We start from the raw sequence: 10,865 nt of genomic DNA, 5'->3' as shown, positions 1-10,865 counted from the left end.
TACACGCATGCAATAATGTATGCATTCATTAATTTACAGTGGCCGTTCTGTAAAGTAGCAAAACCGTTTAGAAAAACATTTTTAGGTTTTAACGGTTTATGCCGAAATAACATGCAAACTACACTTAAAATCACCCTAAAGTCAAGACGTATACCGGTAATTCCTTCATGTTTAATAACTCAAACAAGTAAATTCATATGCTTTATTTGGGATAGAAGAGTGACATGTATTTACACATATACAGTAGTAGCATACAGTACATTTAGATCTGAGCATTACACAACAATTGGCTCTGTACAAGTTTAAAGTGACAATTTCATATTTGACAGCGGAAACTTTGTCTTGATGGTGCAAACCGTTTTTAGGATTATTCTAACTCCCTTGGTAGAAAAAAACAAAACAAAAAAACACCACATTTCAAATATTTGTTTACAAGTGGAATTCATAGAAAATTAGAGTTTTTAGCCTCCTTCACACAGCGATCTTGCAAAAGAGCCGGAACACGTCGTCGAAATTCTTACTCTGTGCTTTTACGGTGACGTTACTTTCAACACAACAGGGTGAGAGAAGACTTCTGCCTCGGTTGCCAGGTGGACCCATCAGTTTATACGTTACAGGCCTCTTTTTAACACTACCTGGCGACCCTGACTCCGCAATTTTATAGCTTCGGAAGCCCTATAACAAGACGCCTGTGTGTAAGTGTACGCCGTGAAGCCATAAAAAAAGATGTGACATTTAAACACCAGGGATTTAGTTCTGTGTGAAAGTGCACACACCGGTAGTGGTTCTCTTGAATGCGCCACAATTAGGACTGCATGCAACTTTACTACTGATCCGCTGTGCGCAAAAGGGTGAAAATTGGTCAAAATATGCACACTTATTGTGTTGCTTGGGCTATTATTTTTTGGGGAAAACACACCACCTGGTGGCTCTGTCAATAAATCCCATATGTCCTGGAAATGTCACAAGTCAATATACCTTTAAATCGCCTTTCAGGGACTGACAGATTTACTTAAAAAACACCTTCTCTAAGATTGATTTGAGTGTAGTGGAATTTCTGACCCCCCCTTCCAGGGTTCTAAAACCCTGGAAGGGGGTATGTAGTGGAATTTCTGACCTTTTTCTATTTTGTACCATTTGAAGAGCATATGTGGGTAAAAGTTGAGCGTATGGTCGGCCTGACATTGTACAACATGTTTTGATTGTTTGTTATGGCTAAGGGATTCAAGGATGTTGCAGAACAAACAGGTCCAACACAACTGGACCTTGACACACGAGGGAAACACAAATAACCAAGTAGACCAAGTCTAGGCATGATTCGCATGATTCTCGAATGATTCTCGCTTCATCCAACGTCTCCGGAGACACTGTCTGTCTGCATGGCAATTCAATCCAACCTTGTACCATTTGATTATGGGTAAATAAAACTTTTGTACTAAATTCACTTTTTTTCCTGTTTAAGATTCGGACATTCCACCACATAAGCACAACCCATGAATGCCATTCACATTAAAATATGGAGTATTTTGCAAGATGTCATCGTAAAAGAGTCTGTTTTTGTTGACGCGAGAGATAAGAGCGAGTCCTCGCCGGATGTTTTTGTACACAAAGTCCTCTAAAGTGCAAAGTTGTAGAGTTAGTCTGCGTGTGGTCAGAGCACCAAGGCAGGCATGTGGTGCACCAGAGGCACGTGATGATGGTGATGGTGGTGATGTTGGCGGACGACAGGCCCAATCTGCTGTGTGGACGTCGGAAGCGCCGTAGCGGAAGGAGGCGGCGGGGGCAGCGGCGGCGACCCCTGCGCGGCCGCCTCGGGCCCGGCCAGCGGGGGTTTGTGCCGGGCGCTCTTCTGGTGGGCGCGCAGGCCGGCCAGCTGCGAGTAGGCGCTCTGGCACACGTGACACTTGTAGGGGCGCTCGCCCGTGTGCAGGCGCACGTGGTTGCGCAGCGTGGACGACTGGCTGAAGCGGCGGTTGCAGAAGCGGCACACGAAGGGCTTGTCCAGCGTGTGGATGCGCATGTGCGAGCGCAGGTTGCTGCGTGAGTTGAACCCGCGGTGGCAAATGACGCAGCGCATGCGGCCCGAGGTGTGGAGGGCGGACGACGAAGGCGGAGAGCAGGAGGACTCGCAGGACTGGGAGTCATCTAGGGAGAGGAGACATGAGGTTAATTAGTGACATCTAGTGGCCAAAATAACACATTGCATGAATTACAATACATTCATGTTGTTTGTTATTGTCTCAACTGTTCCTAATATTTGGGTCACTATATATTTTGTCAACTAATAACTAAATAATCTAAAAAATCTAACAAAATTGCATGAATTAGGACCCAGGAGGATATAATTTGTTTCGTATATCCAAGTAAGAAAATAATAATATTATATATTATAATATGCAACACTAAATTGGCCCTAGTGTGTGAATGTGAGTGTGAATGTTATCTGTGTTGGCCCTGTGATGAGGCGGCGACTTGTCCAGGGTGTAGCCCGCCTTCCGCCTGAATGCAGCTGAGATAGGCTCCAGCACCCCCCACGACCCCGAAAATGGACAAGCGGTAGAAAATGGATGGATGGATGGAGAATATAATAATATAATATGATAACCCCCTAAAAAGCACAACACATTTAACATAAATGACAAATTCAGATTACAGCTTCTGTTCATGCAAAAATGCACAAAACAAATTGTAAAAAAAGAAAAGAAAAAGGACAAATGCCCTCAAAAAATGCACAAAATGACGCAAAATGCAAAAAAAGCAGTGTGCAAAATAATGCATAAAAATGTGAAATGCAAAATGTTTTCAAATGCAAACAGAATGCAAAACTCAAAATATTGTATTTAGTATTTTTTCTATAGTTATTGAGTGTTTTTGTTGCTAACATTTAGCAAAAAATGGCTTATATTTAAAGTTAAAGAACCAATGACTGTCACACACACACTAGGAGTGGTGAAATTATTCTCTGCATTTGACCCATCACCCTTGATCACCCCCTGGGAGGTGAAGGGAGCAGTGAGCAGCGGCGGTGGCCGCGCCCGGGGATAATTTTTGGTGATTCAACCCTTAATTCCAACCCTTGATGCTGAGTGCCAAGCAGGGAGGTAATGGGTCCCATTTTTATAGTCTTTGGTATGACTCGGCCGGGGTTTGAACTCACAACCTACCGATCTCAGGGCGGACACTCTAACCACTAGGCCACTGAGTAGTTTTAACTGTTCCTAATATTTGGGTCACTATACACTATGTCAACTAATAACTAAATAATGTAAAAAATCTAACAAAATGGCATGAATTAGGACCCAGGAGGATAAAATGTGTTTCATATATCCAAGTAAGAAAATAATATAATATCCCCCCAAAAAGCACAATACATTTGACATAAATGACAAATTCAGATTACAGCTTCTGTCCATGCAAAAATGCACAAAAAAATTGTACCAAAAAAAAGAAAAAGAAAAGACAAATGTCCTCAAAAAATGCACAAAATGAGCAGTGTGAAAAATAATGCATAAAAATGTGAAATGCAAAATGTTTTCAAATGCAGACAGAATGCAAAACTCAAAATATTGTATTTAGTATTTTTTCCATAGTTATTGAGTGTTTTTGTTGCTAAAAAGACTAAAAATGGGACCCATTACCTCCCTGCTTGGCACTCAGCATCAAGGGTTGGAATTGGGGGTTAAATCACCAAAATTGATTACCGGGCGCGGCCACCGCTGCTGCTCACTGCTCCCCTCACCTCCCAGGGGGTAATCAAGGGTGATGGGTCAAATGCAGAGGACAAATTTCGCCACACCTAGTGTGTGTGTGACAATCATTGGTACTTTAACTTTACTTTAACAATTAGCAAAAAATGGCTAATATTTCCACATTTTAATTATTGCATGGCTTGATAAAAAAAAATTTTTTATTAAATAATTGATGAAATAGCAATACAAAAAACATCAACCATCCATTTTCTACCGCTTGTCCCTCTCGGGGTCTTAATTACAATCTAAAAAAAGTATGACTTGTTGAAAGTAAAGTCATATTTAGTGGGAGATATTGGCTGCGTTCATTACAAATGTATGATTTGTCATTTCCCGTAGATACCTGCAGTTCATTTGAATATTTAAAAGCCGTCAATTCAAATAATTCATGAAATAGGACGTAGAGGCAGTAACATTTATTGGGATTCTATTTGTATTCCAATAAGCAGACCGCTCAATAATGAAATTATGTATTATTAATAATAATAATAGTATACTTTTTAAATTCTTACCATTTCTGATTTTCTTCTGCTGCTCTTCGTCTATTCCCGGAACACCGGGGATGCCCAGGAAAGTGTTGTGAGTGTTTCCGTACCACACAAGGAGCTCCTGGTCTGGTGGAATGGTCTACAACAGAAAAAGGTCAATACAATTATTGTAATACAAGAAGTGAAATTGGGTGTTATTGCGGCTTGTGGCCAATAGTGGGCGGTGTTCGCTTGAAGGATAAAGATCAGTGTGGATTTATTGCGCGACAAGAAATGTGGATGTTACCTCCACGGCTTTGTAGTAAATGCTGCTGCCGATCTGCACCACCTCCAGGTTCTGCTCCTGCTCGTTGCGGGCACACTTGATGTAGGTCATCCAGCTGCGTTGGTCCTCCTGGCTGGCGTCGATGAAGTACCTGACCGTGCCATCCTCATTGAACACCTGCAAGGACCAGACAGGACACTTAGACCTGAGACCAGGACTCGGGTCTCTAGTCCTCGGGCTCACCTCCCACATCAGGTTGTTGTTCTTCAGCAGGTCCACGTGTTCCGGGGAGAGGACCTTGCCGGTGAAGGGACCCATCTCGGTGCCAGCCTTGATCCAGGTTTTGGAGAAGATCCCGAGACCTTCGCCTGGGATGGAGCTCTGCGCTATGATGACCTCGCTGGGAAGAACCAGACTGGACAACTTCTGCACCTCTGCGGAAAGTCAGAGATGGAACATATTAAGCGGATTGGTTGGTAGAACGGCCGTGCCGGGAACTTGAGGGTTCCGGCTTCGAGTCCCACTTTCGGCTTCCTAGTCACTGCCGTTGTGTCCTTGAGCAAGGCACTTTACCCACCTGCTCCCAAACGGAGCTCAAAGATAATGGTTTCTCAGAGCGCTGTAATAAATACGATTTTGCTTCACATCAATTAAAGTTCTGTGTTTTTTGTATAATTACATTTTAATTCATGGTTTTTTTCCATTTTTTTAATTGACAACTTTTTTGCTCTTCACATTTTCTTTAGGCTTTTTTATGACTTTTTTTTTGCCCCTTACAATTATTTTACTATTCTGTCTTTCTACTTTTGCCAATATACCACTTGTATATTTGCATTTATTTTGTATTACGTTTTTCTGTCCATTTTGCATGTTTTATTTGATAACTTTTTTTTTATCTCACATTTAGCATTTGGATTTTTTTTTTGCCCCTTACAATTATTTTACTATTTTGCCTCTCTACTTTTGCCAATATACCACTTGTTTGGTGTATTTGCATTATTTAGTATTACGCTTTTCTGTCCACGTTTTATTTGATAACTTTTTGCATCTCACAGCATTTGGATTTTTAATTTTTTGTTATTTGTATTATTTGACTTTTTAGCACTTGTTCCCGTTTGTTCATGCATTTATGCCACTTGTTTGGTTAGATTTTATATAATTGAAATTCTGGTTTATTTGCATTACAATATAATTCAGATTTATTTGCATTATTTATGCATTTTTTTGTATTAGGATTTTCCCCAATTTTGCATTTTGAGGAAGTTGACAACTTTTTAGCATCTCATTTCATTTTTTCATTTATTTCAGGCAATGACATACAAAATAATAACAAAAAAAGTACAAAGTTGACAACACAATATAAATTAATATAGTGCAAAAGGTAATGTATAGTATGTAATGCAGGGAGTGGGAAGAAGATAACTTGTTTAATCCCTCCCCGTTTTCCATTCAGTGATTGGAAAACTGGGGGTGGGACACCTGACAATATTCTATTTGTTTTTTTACCCATTCAATGTTTTTGTTTATGCGTGCTTGTATGTTTGTTTTGGTCTGTTATATGTTAGGATCTAGTTTATGTCCATTTGCAATTATATTTGCATTTGACCATTTTCCCCCCCATCTCACATTATTTGTGCATTATATAGCATTTTGTTGTACAATTGGCTTTTTTTGCCTCTTACATTTTAAGTGTACTTTAAGGCTTCTTTTTTTTGTGGATATTTTTCCACATTTAGGGCGCCAAATGGTCTCGTGCAGGAACGGTTCTGAATGGACTGGATCGAAACATTAAGCGACACATTATCCTCCATTTAATTCGATTATCTGCTTGAATTCAGCGTTTTTGTTGCACGCCTAAACCCCCACGGAAAGTACTTTTTATGCCCACTAAAAAGAGTAGAAAAAAAAGACAAAAAACTCCTTTAATGTCAAAATAAAAGTTTTTTGTTTTTTTTTGTATTTAATGCTGCGAGAGAGAGAAAAAAATGCAAATAAAAAGCTGTGTCCAAGGGAGGTTAAACGGTCCCCCATTGCTCGGGGTCCAGCAATTGGTCACACTTCAGATGTGATATTCATTAAAAGGTTAGTGCGAAAAAAGAGACAGCTAATTCCAAATTCATTATCCTTTTAAGAAGTTTGTAGCAATAAATTTGCGCTGAATGAAACTGGGCCTTGTTAAAAGAGACTCTGGAATTTGGGCGAGAAAAAAAACTGGAAAGGCGATTAGATGGATGACATGCAATGAATAGCATTAGATTTAGCCTTCACGCCGCATTACGCCACGAACAGAAAATCTTTCTTTTAAAAAAAAAATAAAAAGGCAAAAGAAAAGAGAGCCCTGCCATGGCTGCCAAGCGCAGGAAAAGAGACTGTCCGCAGATTGATGAATGCACGGATAAAGTTCTCCAAAGAACTTTCCCAGGTCAAGCACAAAGTTAACCAAATGCATTTAAGTGCGCCTTTGTAGAAAAAGTGCATCAACAGGTTGTGGGAAATAAACACAATTAATTAATTAAAGTGGACGATTGACAGCCATGTCTTAATTGCCGCGTTAAAGCGTATTAGCTTTACAATTCGGCGTATTCGAGGTTTGCCCACGTTTTGCAGCGGATTCATATCGATGACGTCAATTTGGATTCATCCAAAGTACACATGAGGAAATAAGCAAACAAACGGCGACAAAAAAAAGGAAAGAAAAGGATGCATGTTCGTACCTCCAGCGAAGGACTGGGCCAGCACCTCGGCGGTGAAGGCGGTCCTGGTGCAGCCGGCGTGTCGCTGCTCCTCGGCCGGCAGGTGTTCTCCGCCCTGCAGGACGTTCCTCCAGCGGCCGTACAGGAAGCTGTGCAGGACGTCCGACGTGATCACGTCCGACAGCGCCGCCCGCGCCGGACACTTAAATCCAGACTTGAGGGCCAAAGCTTCTGCTGGAAGCACGGAGCCCATCTTGGTGGGGTTTTGTTTTTTCTTTCTTGTTCAACAACGGAGCTGCGCGTTATAGGAAAGAAGCAAGAAGGGGAGGAAGAAGAGAAGAAGTTGTCTCCTCTCCTGAGTCAAGGGAGTGAGATCTGATCCTGTTGGGCTCTTCGGGGGCCCTTTATACTGGTGGGGGACGGGGGGGTGGGGGAGCCCCCAGGCCCCAATGACTTATTAATGACACACCCCTTGCAGAATGGCCTCAGCAAGCATGCAGCTAAACGTCACTCATCAACGCGCACAATTAGCATCTTAGAATTAAATATATCATTCACATCTATGGAAATGTTTTTTTCCAATTGATTTATACAAATAAAAAAAATGCTCATGACATCAACAGGTTATTTTCCTAATGACTACTCATTGCATCTTTTTTTAAGTTTCGTCACAAGATTATATTTTCCTCATACTGCCTTCCTCCCTCAAAAAATGACCTTCACTTCATCTTTTTTTATTCAAAAACAAGATTTTTCATGACTGACTTTTTTTTGTAAAACTAAAATATAACCACAATATGACACATTTCTCCTGACTTTCATGCTTGCTTTTTTCTTCAAAATATTTTTTATAATATCGACTTTATTGTAAAAAATAAGGCTTCTCACAAATGACATTTGCTCATTCTGCCTTTTCCCCCCTCAAAAATCCTCATCCTTTTTTATTCCTTACTTTAACTCTAACTGATGTTTTTGCTGAAACCTTGCATGACAAGTTAACTTTCACCCTAAAAGGTTCTTGAATATTCGATGCAATTTCCAATTTAAAACTTGACTATTCTTATTACTTTGACTTCATATCAGAAAATGACAATTCTCATGAAACCAACTTTCTCGAAGCACGGCTTATGAGATTACTTTTTACCCCTCAAACTTAAAAAAAACAACCCCTAAATGATTTCTTGCATGTTTTTCTTTTTTAAATGGCTTCAAGACCTTCATTAAATTTTGCTTTCTTTCTAGAATTTATTTTCCGTAACATCTTCTCATAAGGTGACTTTCTCCTCCCAATATTTTTTTCATACTATGACCATTTTTTTTCTTATAGGATTAATGTATCTTTTTTTTTTTTTTTATCACAATGACTTTCAATCAATCAAAGTTTCTCATACTGACGCTTCTAAAAATGTTAATCTCATGACACTGACCTAAAAATATAGCTTTTTGAAGTAATTTTTAATACTGGAACAACAAACTGATTTTTTTAATCATAGAATGAATTTCTCAAAAACTTTCTTTACATCAGCTTTTAGTTTTCTAAAAGAACAATTATTTTCATGACACTGACAAAACATATTCTCCATCCGTCCAACCATCCCTTTCTATCGCTTGTCGGGGTTGCGGGGTGCTGGAGCCTATATCCCATCTCCAGCACTCAGGCAGAAGGCGGGGTACACCCTGGACAAGTGGCCCTCATGGCAGGGCCAACACAGACAGACAACATTCACACACTAGGGACCATTTAGTGTTGCCAATCAACCTATCCCCAGGTGCATGTCTTTGGAGGGAACCCACACAGGCACGGGGAGAAAATGCAAACTCCACACAGAAATACCACGAGCCTGGGAATCGAACCCAGGACCTTCGTATTGCGAGGCAATGACTTTTTCCATATTGACGTGTCTAAAAGAAAGTAATTCTCATGACAATGACTTTAAAAAAAAAAAAAGTAACAAAAAATGATCAAAGAAATTGAATATTTTTTTAAGCAGAATTATTTTCTCATACTGACTTTTCTAAAAGAATGTGATTCTCATGACACGGATTTAAAAAGGTAAATTATCAGATTTTTATTGTTTGTTTTATCATGGAATGACTTTTCTATATTAACTTTTATAAAAATTTGATTCTAATGACAACTTAAAAAATACAACTTCTGAAGATACTTTTCACACTTTTTTTTTCATCATGGAATGACTTAGTTATTATTCTCACAACACTGACTTTAAAAATACAACTTCTCAAATTTCTCATGCTTTTTTTAATCATAGAATGACATTCATAAAAATCCCTTCTCTAATAAAATGTGCTTTTTTATTATACATTTCTCATTTTTTATCGACACCTAATGATTTCCTCATACTAACTTTCCTAAAAGAATGATTATTCTCATTAAACTGACTTTAAAAAATGAAACCTTTCAGACTCATTTCTCATACTTTTCAAATGAGTTTCACTTTCGTTATAAAAATGTTTTTCATGATACATTTCTCATACTTTTTCATCAGACTTTCTCATTCACTTTTCTAAAGTGAATCTAATGACATTGACTTAAAAATATAGCTTCTCCATAAGTCCCTTTAAATCCTAGAATGACTCGTACTGTTTTTTTAAATCATATAATTCATTTCTCATGATTTTTCAGACTCTCAAAAATGCTTTTATGTAAACTTAATTTTCTAAAAACAAAAAACATTCTAATTTTTTTCTCGTTTTATTTTAAATCAATGAATGGCTGATACTGAGGTTTGTAAAAGAATGTCATTCTCATGACAGTGAATTTAAAAAAATACAACTTAGATTAATTATTGCTACTTTTTAAAAAAAAAATCAGTACGACTCATACAGACTTTTCTAAAAGAATGTGATTCTCATGACACTGACTTACAAAAATAAAAATCTTCAGATTTTCTCATACCTTTTTATCATGCATAGCATTACTTTTATATGCTAACTTTTATAAAATAATTATTCTCATGTCAATAACCTAAAAAATACAACTTCTCAAGATATATTTCACACTTTTTTCATCATGAAATTACTTTCTCATGCTGACTTTTTTTAATAAATCTTGTGATTCTCATAACACTGACTTCAAAGAGTACAACTTCTCAGACTGATTTCTCATAGACTGACATTTTTCTCATTTAAATCTGTAAAATAATTTGATTTTTATGTTAAGTTTTTCATCATCAAATGATTTCCTCATACTAACTTTTCAGAAAGAATGTGATTCTCATAACTACTTAAAAAAAGTAAAACTTCTCAAATGTATCATACTTTTTTAAATAATAAAATAACTCTTATAATCGCTTTTCTAAAAGTGTGATTTTAATGATACATTTCTCATACTTTTTTCATCATCGAATGACATTCTCATACTAACTTTTCTAAAAGAATGTGATTATTCTCATGACAATGACTTTGAAAAATACAACTTCTCAGACTAATTTCTCATACTTTTTTTTTTTTTTTTTAAATCATAGAATGATTATCACTTTTCTAAAAGAATGATTTCCATGACACATTTCTCATACTTTTTCATCAGTGATTTCTCATACTGACTTTTCTAAAAGAATGTGATTATTCTTAACCCTGACTCCAAAAATACTTCTCAAGATCATCATACTTTATCACAGAATTACTTTTCCCCCTATGTTTTTTCTCAGAC

The 10,865-nt window shown here is 37.9% G+C and overlaps 1 protein-coding gene across 1 annotated transcript; it reads right to left on the bottom strand.

Moving 5' to 3' along the window:
* Positions 1 to 205: 205 nt before the first annotated feature.
* On the bottom strand, positions 206 to 10,644 carry LOC133655300 (PR domain zinc finger protein 12-like). Its single transcript, XM_062055321.1, has 5 exons — positions 7,217 to 10,644; positions 4,746 to 4,936; positions 4,524 to 4,679; positions 4,262 to 4,376; positions 206 to 2,145 (listed from the first exon to the last, which is right to left on the bottom strand). The coding sequence occupies exons 1-5, from the start codon at positions 7,446 to 7,448 to the stop codon at positions 1,652 to 1,654; spliced, it is 1,188 nt and encodes a 395-aa protein (XP_061911305.1). The 5' UTR covers positions 7,449 to 10,644; the 3' UTR covers positions 206 to 1,651.
* Between the last annotated feature and the right edge of the window lie 221 nt (positions 10,645 to 10,865).

Source organism: Entelurus aequoreus, linkage group LG08, assembly GCF_033978785.1.
Source record: "Entelurus aequoreus isolate RoL-2023_Sb linkage group LG08, RoL_Eaeq_v1.1, whole genome shotgun sequence".
Lineage (NCBI taxonomy): Eukaryota > Metazoa > Chordata > Actinopteri > Syngnathiformes > Syngnathidae > Entelurus > Entelurus aequoreus.
Note: the sequence above shows the minus strand (reverse complement) of the source record. Positions and strands in the feature narration are given on the sequence as shown.

Coding starts and splice junctions, on each gene's coding strand:
- LOC133655300 (XM_062055321.1), bottom strand. CDS start 7,448: ATGGGCTCCGTGCTTCCAGCAGAAGCTTTGGCCCTCAAGTCTGGATTT. Junction 4,680..4,745: donor ACAACAACCTGATGTGGGAG/GTGAGCCCGAGG, acceptor TGGTCCTTGCAG/GTGTTCAATGAGGATGGCAC. Junction 4,377..4,523: donor TTTACTACAAAGCCGTGGAG/GTAACATCCACA, acceptor TTTCTGTTGTAG/ACCATTCCACCAGACCAGGA.